This window comes from Mauremys reevesii, linkage group 7 (assembly GCF_016161935.1).
Source record: "Mauremys reevesii isolate NIE-2019 linkage group 7, ASM1616193v1, whole genome shotgun sequence".
Taxonomy (NCBI): domain Eukaryota; kingdom Metazoa; phylum Chordata; order Testudines; family Geoemydidae; genus Mauremys; species Mauremys reevesii.
In genome coordinates this window covers 56,470,610-56,486,957 of record NC_052629.1, presented here as the reverse complement: position 1 = coordinate 56,486,957, position 16,348 = coordinate 56,470,610, and the positions used below count along the sequence as shown (strand labels likewise).

Here is a 16,348-nt window from a genome sequence, read left to right as displayed (position 1 = left end):
CACATGTAAATGCCCATTATTTTATATATGTGTAGAAGAGCAGACTCACCCCTGCGGTGCCTCCTGCTGGTGACTTCCAGGAATTAGCTTGTTCCAGCTCCCAGAGCACCCTCTGCAGGCCGGTGATCCGCCTGTCCTCTGGCCCCTGTGTCCGTCCCTGGACCTGGTGCCCTTTTACCTGGGGTGCTGCCTCCTGGCAGTAACCCCTTTCTCTTAGGGTCTCCCCTCCCCAGGAAACCCCCACCCACTATCCCCACCCTGCCTCAGCATACAGCTACTGCCAGTCATTGTGTAGCCCCTTTACCCTGGGGCAGACTGCAGTTCATCCTACTCATCACTGGCAATGTTGGGTTTGGACCTGCTGTCTTGGCCTACCCTTGGACTGCCCTCTGCAACCCCCAGTACCTGTTGGCCTTGTGCTAGGCTGCAGCCTCAGGTTTTCCAGGCTGGAGCTCCCCAGCTCCTCTGCCTTTCCCCAACCCTGCTCCACTCAGGTACCCTGTCTCTAGCTCCCTGCAGACAGGCCCTTTTCTCTCTACAGGTAGAGGGAGACTGTTTGGGCTCCTGGCTCACAGCCTTTTTATACAGGCCAGCTCTGGCCTGATTGGGGCATGTCACAGCTGCAGCCACTTCCCAATCAGCCCAGCTTAGTAGCTCCCCACCACAACCTTCTCCCAGGGCTGGTTTAAGCCCTTCAGGGCAGGAGCAGGGTAACCACCCTGCTACAATATGAAATTAGAAAACTACCTGCAGATTAACTTGTTGTTTTTATATCTGTTTCACTTGCTCTAACAACAGGGTTACAAGGAAGCTCAGGTTTACAGGGCCTCAAAGGGCAAATTGGTTCTCCTGGGCTAAAAGGTGATAAAGGTTCAGTAGGTGAAAAAGGAACAAAGGGAGACAGTGGACTATCAGGTAGGTAAAGCAATGGGGTTGGTTTGTTTGTTTGCTGGGGAAGGGATTTAATTTTCTCTGTTGGTGTGTGCTAATGAATTTTGGACCACTTTCTGCCCCACATCGACAAGTGGGCTCAAGTAAGCTCCACCTGGGGAAAAAAATGTGTGAAGAGAGATTCTGTCTCTCCCAATGTATATTCAATTTACATGTGCATAATTTCCATTATGTAAAACTGGTTCACCCGCAAAATGCAAGACATTATCTAAACATAAAGATCAAAATATCACTATGAAATATAAGATTAATCAGTAGTATTTTATAAATTATATAGCAGCCATCTGTTTCATGGATAGAATCCTGGTCCCACTGAATCTGATGACAAAACTCCTATTTACATAATGGAACCAAGATTTCAAATCATAAAAATATCTTTTTCCACATCACAGAGTAGTAAACCCATTCTAGTAATTACAAATTTTTCAAAATCGATGATAAATTCATATTTTCAAAAATCATTTAAAAAAATTACTGCTTCCTTTCTCGCTCTTTTCTACCTGAGAAAAAATACCTTGATGTTTTCATGAGGACTCCAGTATATTTGTGGATATAGCTCACTGTAGAATATTTTAATCCCTAGATTGAAGGGGGAGGGGCAAGGAGCTTCTTACTTTAGAACAAATGATAAAACACTTCCCTAGAGCTTAACGATCCATTATTTTCTACCCCTCTAACACAGACATTAACCCAAGGGTGGATGTTGGATATCACTTTTGGTAGCTTGCTAAAATGAGATCATGCTGAGAATAATGAAAGAATCAAAATATTGCACTATCCCAGGATGCAGACTGTCTGTTACAGGGTGTTTGCATGTGTGTATGTATATTATCTAGATAAATAGACTGATATCTAGATAATACTTCATATGTAGTGTGATAAACTCAGGACAGACAGTTGCAAGAGGGGGGGAGGAGTCAGTCCCAGAGGGTTAAAAGGCCCTCCTCCTTATCAACTGAGAGGCAACTACAGGTCAACCAGGTTCAGCTGAGAAAGGGTTACCAAGGTAGCAAATTAGAATCAGCTGAGGGGAGCTACCTGAGGGTAATTAGGACCAGCTGATTCCAACTTGGAGCTGCCTGCGACCTTTTTAAACCCCTTCCTGGGAGGAAGGAAGGGGGGAAAAAAGCAGAGAGAGAAGGAGCCCGGCTGCCAGGAGTGGTGAAGCAGCAAGCCTCCCCAGGAGGAGCGGCAGGACGCTCTCCTACAAGGCAGGGTAAAAATACTTTAACTAAGACTGATGGGAAGACAGGGGACAGACTTCCCCTGAGTTCTAAGGGGGACTGCATTACCCAAGCCGGTCTCACCAGCGCTAAAAACAGCAGAGGCTGGGGAGACTGAGACGGGACTTTGCCACACGTGGTGTCAGGAGTGGGATGTGAGTGAGACTTTGCGGCAAACCGTCTCGGGGCAGGGTAAAACACCCCCCCCCCAAAAAAAAAAAAGGAAGATCTAGTGAAGGCATTGGTGCAGGCTACTGCGGCCCAACAAGAAGCCACCAGGGTGCAGATGGCTGCCCAGCAGGAGGCGGTGCGAATGCAGCAGGAGACAAATCAACTCCTGATGAGCCAGGCAGCTCAGGATCGAGCCACCTTGCATGAGGTTGTGAACCAGCTAAAGGCCCTGACCACCCTAACGCACGGACCCCATGGGACTCGGCCCCTGCACGCAAGCCGCTACTTACAGAAGATGACGATGGATGATGACGTGGAGGCATATCTCCTCGCGTTTGAGAGGACGGCCCGGCGGGAGGCCTGGCCCCAAGACCAGTGAGCCAGTATCCTGGCACCTTTTCTGTGTGGGGAGGCACAGAAAGCATATTTTGATATGACAACAGAAGCCGCTTCAGATTACTCCCAGCTAAAGGCGGAGATCCTGGCGAGGTCTGGCATGACGACAGCTATAAGGGCGCAGAGGTTCCATGAGTGGAAATACCGAGCCAACAAAGCCCCGAGGTCCCAGCTGTTCGACCTGATCCATCTGGCCCGGAAGTGGCTATGCCCCGAGACCCGCCGGCCGGAGGAAGTCGTGGAGACCATAGTTGTGGACAGGTACATGAGAGGGCTACCGCCTGACATACGAGGATGGGTCAGTCAGAACGATCCCTCCTCCTATGATGAGCTAGTTGCCCTCGTAGAGAGACGCCTAGCAGCACAGGAACTCTCTCGGACCACTGGGGAAGGGAAGCGCCCGGATAGGAGACAAGTCTATCTACCAAGAGCCCAAGTTGCCATAGCTCCAGGCTGAACTATGGCAGGGAAGAAGGAGGACGAAGAGCGGCCAAAGTACTCGGAGGGACCTGGGGACTGGGAGAGAGAGACTCGGGGGGTAAAGCCTCACAGCCCAAAAATTAAGGGGCTGCCCCGAGGAGGGTACCGATGCTATGCATGTGGAGAGATAGGGCATATAGCTGCCCAATGCCCAAACCTAGAGGAGCCCATGCAATGCGACCTGGGAAACCTAGAAGAGCCATGTGACCTGATAAGTCTAGTAGGAGTAGCGATGGTCCCTCATAGATATACTAGGCAAGTTAAAATGAATGGTATAAGGACCACCGCGTTAGTAGACTCAGGAAGTGCGGTCACGCTGGTCTCGGGAAAGCTGGTCGGGTATGATCAACTATCCCGGGCCAAGCGCACAGGAATATCCTGTGTCCACGGGGATGTCAATTACTACCCGACCATCCGAGTGAAAATAGAGGTCCAAGGAAACCCCACTAAGGTGATGGCGGGGGTGGTCCCGAAACTCCCCTACCCAGTCCTCATAGGACGAGACTTCCCAGGGTTTGGCAGTCTACTTCCTGGAGAGGAGCCAGACGAAGATAACACCCCAGAGAGCAATGGGGTGGCCTCAATAGTTAGCAACCCCCCAGCCTTCCAAGAATTTGCTCAGGATTTATTCTCGCCCCCTGGGAAAACCAGGAAGACTCGGCGAGAAAGGAGGGCAGATAAGAGGAGGGGAACGAGCATCTTGGCCCGGAACCAGAAGCCTATACTCGTAGGGGAGAGGGTTGGCCCAACCGACAAGGGGACTAGGCAGGAGGTTGGGGAGCCAATAGCCGGGCCCAGTTCCCCAGGGAGCTCCCTTGAAGGGGGGGGAGGGAAATAGAACCCCCTGAGTTTGGGCAAATTGGACCTTCACTAGAAAATTTTGGACAGGATCAGGCCAATGATCCAGTATACCAGAACATTCGCAAAGAAGTAGTGGAGGTGAATGGGGTCCCTGTGGAAGGGAGAGCCAAGGGCCCAGGGCCGTATTATATGATCAAGAAGGATCTGTTGTACCGAGTCATCCGTATCCAAGAGCAAGTCGTGGAACAGCTCCTAGTACCACAGAAACATCAGAGGGGCGTGATGGAGCTAGCCCACAGCCATCTGTTCGGGGGACATCTAGGGGTAGATAAAACCCTGGACCGAATTCTGCAGAGGTTTTTTTGGCCTGGAATATATGCGGCGGTCCGACGATATTGTGCCTCCTGTCCAGAATGCCAGTTACACGGGCCCCGAACACGCTTAAGGGCACCTTTGGTACCTCTCCCGATTATTGAAGTCCCCTTTGAGCGGATAGCTATGGACCTAGTAGGGCCGTTAGAAAGATCAGCCTGAGGCCATCAGCACATACTGGTGATGCTAGATTATGCCACCCGATACCCCGAGGCCATTCCCCTACGGAACACTACGTCCAAGACCATAGCTAAAGAATTATTCCAAATTTTCGCTAGAGTGGGAATACCCAAAGAGATCCTGACAGATCAAGGAACTCCCTTTGTGTCTAAATTAATGAAGGATCTATGTGCAATGCTCCACATACGGACCCTAAGGACATCAGTCTATCATCCGCAGACCAATGGCCTCGTCGAGCGTTTTAATAGGACGTTGAAGAACATGATACGAAAGGTGGTGAGCCGGGATGGGAGGAACTGGGACACCCTGCTACCGTACCTAATGTTTGCGATCAGGGAGGTGCCTCAGACTTCGACTGGGTTTTCCCCGTTCGAACTGTTATATGGTCGCCACCCCTGTGGCATACTGGACATTGCCAAAGAAAGTTGGGAGGAACAGCCGAACCCAGGGAGAAACCTCATCGAGCATGTGTTGCAGATGAAAGACAGGATAGCCCAAGTCACTCCCATAGTGCGGGAACACATGGAGAGGGCACAAGGGGCCCAACAAACATATTACAATCGCCAGGCGACGATCCGAAAATTCCAGGTGGGAGATCGGGTGATGGTACTCGTACCCACAGCAGAGAGCAAGCTCCTGGCCAGATAGCAGGGGCCGTACGAGATAATAGAAGCCGTTGGAGAGGTCGATTACAAAGTCTGACAGCCCGGACGCCGGAAGCTGGAACAAATTTATCATGTGAACCTGTTGAAACCTTGGCAAGACAGAGAAGCGCATGTGGTCACTATAGGGTCACCTCCTCCCGAGAGCAACCTGCCTGGCCAAGTGGGAATATCCCCAGAATTGACCTCTGACCAACGAGCGGAGGTGATCAACATGATCAAACGCAACCAGGACGTGTTCTCAGAAAAGCCAGGCCGGACTACTGAGGTTCACCATCACATCCTCACAGAGCCTGGAGTGAAGGTGAATGTAAAGCCATACCGGATCCCGGAGGCAAAAAGGGAAGAGATCAAGTCAGAAGTCAGGAAAATGTTGAAGTTAGGGGTCATTGAAGAGTCTCATAGCCAATGGTCAAGCCCCGTGGTCCTAGTACCTAAACCGGATGGCAGTATGAGATTTTGCAAAGACTTCCGGAAACTGAATGAGGTGTCCCAATTTGATGCATATCCTATACCCCGGGTAGATGAGCTAATTGACCGACTGGGGAAAGCACGATTCTTGTCCACCCTTGACCTGACTAAGGGTTATTGGCAAATTCCCTTGGCCAGGGCTGACAAAGAGAAGACGGCCTTTTCAACTCCAGAGGGACTGTATCAATACACTGTCCTCCCTTTCGGTTTACATGGGGCTCCTGCAACCTTCCAACGGCTCATGGACAAACTGTTGCGCCCACATGGCAGGTATGCGGCCGCCTATCTTGATGACGTCATTATACATAGTCCGGATTGGGAGACGCACTTGGGGAAGGTGGAAGCAGTCCTGGACACCTTGAGGAAGGCGGGGCTGACTGCAAATCCCTCCAAATGCGCAATTGGGCTAGCAGAAGCCAAATACCTTGGATATATAGTGGGGAGAGGTGTGGTGAAGCCCCAGCTCAACAAGTTAGAGGCAATACAGAATTGGCCCCGACCTGTCCGGAAGAAACAGGTCAGAGCATTCCTGGGGCTGGTGGGGTACTACAGGCGGTTCATCCCCCACTTCGCCACCAGGGCATGCCCGCTAACTGACCTAACGAAAGCCCGTGGCCCGGATATAGTGAGATGGTCTAGTGCGGCTGAGGAGGCGTTTGCAGATTTGCGGACCGCGCTCTGCACCGACCCAGTGTTGGTAGCTCCAGACTGGGAGAAGGAGTTTATCTTGCAAACGGATGCCTCAGAGGTTGGGTTGGGAGCGGTGCTTTCACAACTGGTTGGAGCGGAAGAACACCCCGTCCTGTTCCTCAGTAGGAAACTCCTGCCCAGGGAACGTAAATATGCCGTAGTAGAGAAGGAATGCCTGGCCGTAAAGTGGGCCATTGAAAGTCTTCGCTATTACCTACTCGGACGGAAGTTTACCCTTGTCACGGACCATGCTCCTCTGAAGTGGATGCACCAAAACAAAGAGAAAAATGCGAGAGTGACCAGGTGGTTCCTGTCGCTACAACCCTTCCACTTCAGAGTACAACATAGGTCTGGAATCAAGCATGGCAACGCGGATGGCCTTTCGAGGGTACACTGTTTGCCGACCCAAGTAGCCCAACCCTGTAGTGTTGCGCAGGGGGGGGGGATGTGTGATAAACTCAGGACAGACAGTTGCAAGAGGGGGGGAGGAGTCAGTCCCAGAGGGTTAAAAGGCCCTCCTCCTTATCAACTGAGAGGCAACTACAGGTCAACCAGGTTCAGCTGAGAAAGGGTTACCAAGGTAGCAAATTAGAATCAGCTGAGGGGAGCTACCTGAGGGTAATTAGGACCAGCTGATTCTAACTTGGAGCTGCCTGAGACCTTTTTAAACCCCTTCCTGGGAGGAAGGAAGGGGGAAAAAGCAGAGAGAGAAGGAGCCCGGCTGCCAGGAGTGGTGAAGCAGCAAGCCTCCCCAGGAGGAGCGGCAGGACGCTCTCCTACAAGGCAGGGTAAAAATACTTTAACTAAGACTGATGGGAAGACAGGGGACAGACTTCCCCTGAGTTCTAAGGGGGACTGCATTACCCAAGCCGGTCTCACCAGCGCTAAAAACAGCAGAGGCTGGGGAGACTGAGACGGGACTTTGCCACAGTAGATGAAGTAAAACCAGCATGTCCAAGCTTGTAACAATTTGTGAACCAGTCCCAAGGGTACCATTTAGAAGTGCCCCCCACTCTACCCATCTACAACTTCAAAACACCCTCCTCCAACTCCACCTAATCGTTTACAGAATGTAAAATGACACATCTCAGTGATATAATAGTAGTGGGAAAAGCATTTTTAGCATTATGTAGCCCACGAAGACCAGTCTGGGCACTGAGGGCATGTCTACACTTATCGGTAGATCGGCACTGTTGCAAGAATCGATGCACTGAGTGTCAATTTAGCGGGTCTGGTGAAGACATGCCAAATCAATATGAGAGCACTCGCCCATCGATTTGTGTATTCCACACCCCAGAGAAGCATAAGGGAAGTAGATGGGAGATGCTCTCCTGTCAACACAACGCAGTGTAGCCACCGTGGTAAGTGGATCTAACTACATTGACTTCAGTTACATTATTCATATATCTACAGATTTAGGTCCCCAAGCACTATATGTGTGGATAGTGTAATGATGTTTAGTCCAAGCTTCTCCTTAAAGAGAAGGAGTAAGCAGAACTGATGCAATCTTTCCTTCAGGTTATGGATAGAAACATCCACACATCCTTTGTAATTCTTATCATATAAAAAAACTAGGCAATCCAAGTTTAAATGTATGACCTGGACATATAGAGGTTAGATCATGACCAAGACATTTAGAGTCGAAACTACAGCCTGCTGTTATTTGTCTGTATTGTTTATTTGTTTTAACATTAAGATTAATGCAACTTTCTTCATTCAGAGATCAATCTCCTTAAAAGACAAGTAAGTACTTTGGAAGGGCAGCTGAGAGCTCTGCAAAGCAGCTTCTCCAAGTACAAACAAGGTAAGATGATGCTGTAGTAGGATGGTGCCTTTCAACACAATTTTAGCTCTGATCTCTTTTAAGCCTTCTGAGTTGTAGTCTGATGCATTAAACAATGGTTTTGTTCATTTTCATTATTAATGAATTATACAATGCCTCAGACTTATGTGATGCTTTATAAAATATAGAGCAGAGCACATTATCTGCCCCAAAGACAATACAAAGGCCCAATCCAATGAGAGAGGAATTCTCTGGAGTGATCCCAAGTACCGTCAGATCTCACTGAATCCAGTTACAGACACTGAGCATATCTCAGTAAGCACTGGTCTCCTCACAAGATCGGGCCCTGCGTGGAAAAGGGCTGTTCTTTGCATAAAAGTTGTGCCACTTTAATTAAACTGGATTCGACTTAGTTAAACTGGTGAAAACTCCTGTGTGAACACTCTCAAATTGATTATATACTGGATTATATCAATTTAAGCTTAAATCCTCAAGGAATCAAATAGAGCTGACTATGCCAGCTTTAAATCAAATGAAGAGTGTCTACCAGGGCTTTGTGCTCGTTTAACTAAACTGGTTTAAAAGTACACCTTTAGTTAAACTGGTGCATCTTTGTATATAGGCCAGGCCTGCTGCCAAGGTAATTAATAGAGTTGGTCAGAAATATTCCAGTGAAACCTTCTTTTATTGGACTTTGCTCATTCATTGAAATCAAAAACTTTTTACTTTTCAATGAAGTTCTGATAGAACCAAATCTGCCCAGTTTCCTGCCAGCTCATCCACCTGGCTCCTTAGCAACCCCCATGGTGGAGTCACAGGGAGTCGGGAGCTTGGAAGTCCTTGGGGTCCTGACTGCCAAGCTCATGGCTCCTTGGCAGCCTGGATTCCCATGGTGGGCTGCCCCGGAGCTGGGCAGTGTAGGGCTTCCTGCCTCCACAGCTCATGGGCAGCCTGCCAGGCTGACTACCTCCTGAGCCGGGACTCCATTCCCTTTTGGGGAGAATTTGGCAATGTTGAGGTTTTGTTCTGAATCAGAGTGAAGCCAACATTTAAAATAATTAAATTCTCTGGGAAACCTCTCCATGTCCAGCTCTAATAATTAACTCCAAAAACTAGAATCCTATGCAAATCATGCATTTGCTAATTGTATCCACCAGTGTGTGTTTGGCTAGCCTGAGACCATTTAAACCAGGAGCTTTTCTTTGAGTGCTGAGCCCTATGTGTAGTCCACACCTCAGATGTGCATCATGCGCCTGAGACCTTAAAATCTTGTCAGTAATGCCTGTTGAACTGTGTGTGTGCTCTGGAGCTCCTTGTGCTACATACCAAGCTATAAGGGGTAATTCAGACTGACCTGCCTCTCCAGTTCCTTTTTACCATTGCATGGCCAGAGTTGAAGTCTTGTGTCTGATATCTTTGCACAGTCTGTTTCTAGTCACTCAATAACAACTAGATTTCTGAAGAGTCTCACTAGGACCCTCCGAGGTAGTAAATCTGACACCACTATGGGACCTCAATCTTGTACTCTCAGTACTTATCAGGCCACCCTTTGAATAACAGACCAAATTATCAGTGTGTTCTATTTCCTGCCCTCTTTCCCCTGTTTTGGATCATGACTGGATTCTCAGTAGATGAGAAAACAGAGAAGCAATCAGTCCACACCTCCCCTCAAACCATTGCTACTGAATACAAGGAACTCCAGGGCACAACGGTACCAACAGACACTTCTTGAAAGATTTTTCCAGTCTCAGATTCATGGCGCACATGTGTACCCATGTGTGGAATACAGACAGGGACCACACACCTTGAAGAACATCCAGTTACAAGTAGGTAATCTCCATTTCTCAACAGAAGTCCATGCAACAGCTGCTGCTAGTTTGTAGAGAATTGACTCATCACATGGTGCTGGCTCCTCCCTTTTATTTCCAGCTGCTAAATCACATTCAGAACAGCAAAATAGGCATAAATCACTTGCCCAACGTTAACAATTGCTGTAACTGGTGCAGGGATTTTATGCTGTCACATAGGAGTGGAGGAGGCCCATGTGACTGATAATGGCAGGGAGGCCATGTGAACCATTACAAATGGGAGAATCGGTGTCCACAAGATAACGTCTGTACTAACATCTGGCCCACTCAGCAAAAAGTATTTGAGAAACTTAGCAGAAATAAACAGAAACCCTGTCCTCTGGGCTCACAAGGGTGTGGGGAAATTATTAAAGAGCTGGGAGATAACATTTTTCTGGAAAATTAAATCACTGCATTGTGGCATTAGGACTTCTTCATTACCTGTGCATTTTCAGTCCTTTCACCAATGAATGCAAAGCTTGTGGGTTGTCATGGTGGAAGCGGGAGTTTGGCATCCTGTGTCCTGAAGTGATATTAATTTGTGATAATGCCATTCTAGCAGCAAGAGCAATCAAGATGTTACATTTAATAAATGAAAGCTGAATGTTGGAACACTGTCCAAAGCAAATTATAGCAGTCTGATGTTCTAATATGTGCCTTAGGCTTGATTTAGACTGATGCCTAAGACTGTACATCTTCAACCCTCACAAAGCACTGCTGGCCCAGATGTCTATGTATTTTCAGCTCTGCAAGAAGATGCTAAATTACAGGATTTAAAAGTTTTCAATGCTTTCTTCCTGTCTTCTGAAGAGCTACTGAGACAGCAATATGCGCCACGATTTGTATGCATTAGCTCTAAGTACTGCACTTATCATGCTGACTTACTTTTTTGTATGGTCTTTTAATGTAGGATGAGCTCCTAGCTAGATGTGACTAGTTAACAATATAGCCAGCATATTAAACAGACGGTCTGAATATATCTTGTAATGAACACACCCCAGGATAGTGATGGGGAAACCTGCTAAGGTTCAGAGTTCAGTTTGGATAAACAACTAGAACCTGAATGTGTAGCCAAACATCTCAAGTCTGCAAACGCTGGATTGGAAAGCTCACCAGAGCAGGCTTTGAGCCATTCTGGTGCTGGTAAACCAGGTCAAATTTTGGTCCTGTCTGGAAAAACTGAGAATAATTTTTCATTGTCACATTTTAGTATTTCCAATGTTGGTTCTGCCAGAAATCCTGAAGGAATAGCCTTTATCACCATATTGTGGCAAAGTTCCAGTTCTGATAGAAACTTGAAGATAGGAAACATAAGGACATCAGGGTGAGATGCTGAAATATCCAGATGTTAATGGGATACTCAGGGGGAGAATGTCAGGGAGAGATGGGTGAGTGGAGGTGTTCTGGTTATAATACTCAGTGAGCTGTGCTGGAAAAAGAGATTAGGATTTGCAGCAATCCCTAAAGATCAGAACAGACAGAAGCTAATTCAGGCCAAGAGGTGAGGAGTGAATTCCAAAATCTTCAGCCTCTCACAGAAAATGCCTCTCTTTGAATATTTCAGTGGCTCTAGGATCAGGCTGTAGGCATAGAATCTGTGAGCTTGGGGTTGGGATGAAACGGGGTTTAGTCTGTAATTTAGCATGTAGCAATAAGGATCACCATACTATAGTGATAGACTCCATGGTCCAGATCATCAGCTGGTGTAAAGTGAAATAACTCCATTGAAATCAATGGACTTTAACTGATTTCTGCCACCTGGCTCCATAAATCTGTTGACTTCACAAAATCATACTTAGCTAGAGGTCTAATGTGGAGATATCTCTTTGTTTTCTAGTTATAATGTTCCCGAATGGCAGAATTGTTGGTGAAAAGATATTCATGACCAGTGGCTATGAAGGCAACTTTGACAGTCTGAAACAAAGGTGTTCCCAAGCTGGAGGCCAGCTTGCTTCTCCTCGGAACGCCGCTGAGAATGCTGCCATCCAGCAGATAGTTGTTTTGTACAACAAATCAGTGTTTCTTGGGATAAATGATATTCAGACAGAGGGTCATTTCAAGTATCTAAATGGAGAAAACATTGGATATTCCAACTGGCATACAGGGGAACCAAATAATCAGAGTGATGGTGAGGACTGTGTAGAAGTCCATTCAAGCGGAAAGTGGAATGACAGATCCTGTGGAGAGAAACGGCTAATTGTGTGTGAATTTTAAACCACCTGTCATATTGTCTTTGCTTCACTCGATGGCAGTGACACATGCTCTAGTGTGTTAAAATCAAATATCTATAATTTTTAAAGGGGCTTTGCAGGTACACCTGTACCTCAATATAACGCTGTCCTCAGGAGCCAAAATATCTTACCGCATTATAGGTGAAACCGCATTATATCGAACTTGCTTTGATCCCCTGGAGCGCGCATCCCTGCCCCCCCAGAGCACAGCTTTACCGTGTTATATCTGAATTTGTGTTATATCGGGTCATGTTATATCAAGGTAGAGGTGTATATAGGATGTTAGAATCAAATATCTATCATTTTTAAAGGGGCTGCTTGTTGTGCTAAACAATGTTAGATCAAGTAGAAAGGAGTTTTCCTTCATGTACTGAGTCTCATAAAATCCAAATAAGTAGATGCAACCCCATGCAGAAGGATACATTGATGGATTATGACAGGTTTCAGAGTAGCAGCCGTGTTAGTCTGTATCCGCAAAAAAAAACAGGAGTACTTGTGGCACCTTAAAGACTAACAAATTTATTTAAGCATGAGCTTTCGTGAGCTACAGCTCACTTCTTCGGATGCATAGAATGGAATTAGTCTCCTAGGAAATACAAGACAGACTTCACATTGTTCTGATTGGCCACAAGAGGTCACCTGTATGGCTAACGAACATGCTTGGCAGTGCATTCTCTTGCTTGGTTAACATTTGTTATTTCTTTTTTCTGTTGCTGTACTCCAGAGACACTCCATTCTAGGTTAGAGTTCAGTTATGCAAGGAGCTGTACAAACACAAGGAAGACATAGCCCCAAAGAGCTTATATTTGACTTTATGAAGTAGTCTGTGCTTCTCTACTTGGAATTATTTCAGGACATATTTGTGTTAAAACATGGATCTGTTTGTTGAAATGTATAGTGACCTGGAGGAATATAAGCCACCGCATTTTGTTACTGTTGTTCGTTGCTTGATTTTTTGCCGGTGAACTGTTGTACACACTGTACTTTCAGGTGTGAAAGGTTTACATAGAATTAGATGACAGACTGAATGAATTTCCCCAAACAGTCTCAGGTCACAAGGATCTTAATTAAAATCCGTTTAATCAGAAACAAAGAAATTCTTCTCAAAACAAAATGAATGACATGAAAGGAGGAAGGTGCTTAGATGACCCCATTACTGTAATATTTGAGCTCCAATAACCTCTGTCCTGTCTGGGAGACTCCCTTTGATATCTTTGTAAGATTCTTCCTTTTCCCAGTACAGACAGACTGGATTGCCTTCTGTTGTCCCAGCACCCAACTGTACATCAAGTTCTGCTTTTGCACATTTGAAGAGGACCATACGTCTCAAATTTATGTTGCAATGCAAAAAGATGCACCTAGAATTCAGCTGACTTAATAGGTATAAATAGCTCATGATGTCCCAGGTCAAATTCAAACTCCATTAATGTCTTTTCTGGCTAATGTGGTTAGTCTGAAGTCAAAGTCAGTATCTCACTGAGTCCTAGACTTAGATATAATATCTATGTTTCCCGATAGTTCCCTCTATATAAAATAGAAATTCTTGACAGATGAAGTATCAGAGGGGTAGCCGTGTTAGTCTGGATCTGTCAAAGCAGCAAAGAGTCCTGTGGCACCTTATAGACTAACAGACGTTTTGGAGCATGAACTTTCATGGGTGAATACATGCATATACATGCATCCGGTGAAGTGGGTATTCACCCACGAAAGCTTATGCTTCAAAATGTCTGTTAGTCTATAAGGTGCCACAGGACTCTTTGCTGCTTTGACAGATGAAGCTGCATTTGTCACAATTATACTTAGTAGAATCTTTTTAAAAAATATCTAATTAAAAGAAAGAGATGAAAAGTTGTATAGAGCATATATTCTCTCCTGAGCTTTTATGCTAAGCATGTACCTGTGCCACATCAGTAACTTGTCGGATAGGGAGCTGAACATGATTATTACTTAGAGTCCACTGTCCAAGATGTATCCTTCCACCTTCACTGTAATTTCTGAGGCAGGTCCTACCAGGTCTTTAGACAGCTGCTTTTCTGGGTTAGGCATTGCCTCAAATAGATTAACTTTGCAATAGAAGTTCTTCAGTAGTTCTGAAGTACATTCCTTCATTGGTCCTCTCTGATGTTTTCTTGATTCACTCAACCTTGTAGGAGCTTTCAAATGAAGTCTCCTGCGTTCCTGAGTTGCCCAATTTCCCCACATTTCAAACAGATCAGAGGATTGTTGCCCCTAGTAGGAGGTGGTCTTCTCTGCCTTTCTGGGGGCATAGCCTACTCCAATACTTGCAAATCATGTGGCTATGTGGGATGGCTACCTCCCTTTTCCCAAGGGCTAACTCCTTCTCCTGGACTTTTGGGAGCTACTGCTTTGGTCTTCAATACAGGGTCCTTCTTCACTGCCTCCCTATTCTCTTCTTCTCTGACTTCCTTAAATAGCACCAGGAAGCTGGGTGGGTCCTCCAACCTCTTTCCATGTAGGTTGAGGAGTATGATGTCAGCAAAGAGCGTCCCCCTGGACACCAGGGTAATTTGGGCTTGGTTCACCCTCTCCAGCTGGATACCCTTCTTCAGAGTTACTCTCATGAGTAACTGCTGAAATCTCGTCAGAAACTCAGGCCTTTTTTCTTCCTGATGTCCTTTAAGATCTCTGAACCAGCAGTACAGGTCCTCACTACTCTGTGGTTCCATATGTTCTCTCCAGGGCAACTAGCTAATGTACATGGCACCAGAGTTGCTGGTTCTGCAGACTCTAGGGCTTTCTGCTATCCTCTCTCCCCCTCTTTTCTGCATTGCTACTCTGGGACTACATCAGTGGCCTGGTCAATCCAACTTTCAAAATCCTCATAATCCAAAAGCATGAGCAACTTCTCTGAAAATATTCTCAATCTCTTACAGTGGCTGCCATCCAGGAGGGTGAGCCACGCTTCTCCACAAGTTATCCCACAAGCTGGCCCCAGCTGTCAGTCATGAGTGAAAGAGGAACACTCCCTGGCTTCAAATCTTTCTGTGCTAGGAAAGACTGTAGCTTTGGCACTAAAATCTGTAGGTGCAGTGCTCACAGGCACAACACATACTACCTCCTAATTTCCTATTCCCCGGGATGGTGATCCTTCAGGTGCTATCACCTCCCTTGATATTCTGGTGGCATTCAGCACTTCTGAGTGCTGTAACAGGGCACTGCTGCTCCTTGCTTATAGTTCTGGTGAATCATCCGTTCACTATGAGTCTCCCCCAAGCCTTCTCAGCATGAGAACACTTTGTCTATCTATAGGGTTACTGGGGATTCTTGCTACCATAAAGAACTGGCTGTAAGCAGCTTCCTTTGCTCCAGTCAGAAAGCCAAGTGTTTCTCATCTTGCATTTTAGCTTGGCCCCTCTAGGTGGCACTAAACTCCTTGCTAACAGGCTGAGTAAGAAGTTGTGAACTGGCTGTGTTTGACTGCCTCCATCCATAACCACTCTTCGAGCTGTGGCTTAAGCCTCCTCCCTTTCCTTTCTCTGGGGCTTGGTATCACTGATATTTGTAGCAACTTCTCCCATCTCATCATGCAGGTTGGGTTCTGGATTTTTTTTCTTGGTGCCTTGTGCCTCCACTGTCAGTGACGCTTCACCGTGTCAGACATACAGGGGTGCTGCCCTTGAGAAAGCAGTAATAGTCAGATCCTAGAAAGCCATTTGTTGCAGAAAAAACACAGAATTTATGTTTTTGCAGAGACTCTTTAGTTTTTACATTTTGTGAAAAAATAAGAACATCTCTTAACTAAACTTTTACTGAAAGTACCCGTGTGGCTTATTCAGTGCACGCAACCTCCCCCTCTTGTGGTTGACATGAGTAATTAAAGTTATAAACAGATTCTGAATACTTTAAAAATCACCCCTAAAAACCATGCCACTGAGTTTGGCAAGAACAAATTTCACACAGATGGTAATGTGCTGTTCTGTATTGTATGCAGGAAGGCTGTAGATCAATGTTTCTCAAACTGGGGTCACTGCTTGTGTAGGGAAAGCCTTTTGTTGTCGCAACACCCAGCTATACATCCAGTTTTGCATATTTGAATAGGCCTATGTGTCTCACAAATGTATGCTGCAAT

At 46.3% G+C, this 16,348-nt stretch overlaps 1 protein-coding gene across 2 annotated transcripts in view; it reads left to right on the top strand.

Annotated features, from left to right (window-relative positions):
* LOC120409261 (pulmonary surfactant-associated protein D-like) overlaps positions 1 to 12,430 on the top strand; it is a 34,513-nt gene extending 22,083 nt beyond the window's left edge. For both annotated transcript variants that reach the window (XM_039547012.1, XM_039547011.1), the window contains exons 6-8: positions 799 to 915; positions 8,118 to 8,201; positions 11,865 to 12,430. In XM_039547012.1, the coding sequence (XP_039402946.1) occupies positions 799 to 915; positions 8,118 to 8,201; positions 11,865 to 12,241 (578 nt within the window). In that variant the 3' untranslated portion in view covers positions 12,242 to 12,430. The remainder of the gene's footprint in view (positions 1 to 798; positions 916 to 8,117; positions 8,202 to 11,864) is intronic.
* The last annotated feature ends 3,918 nt before the right edge of the window (positions 12,431 to 16,348 follow it).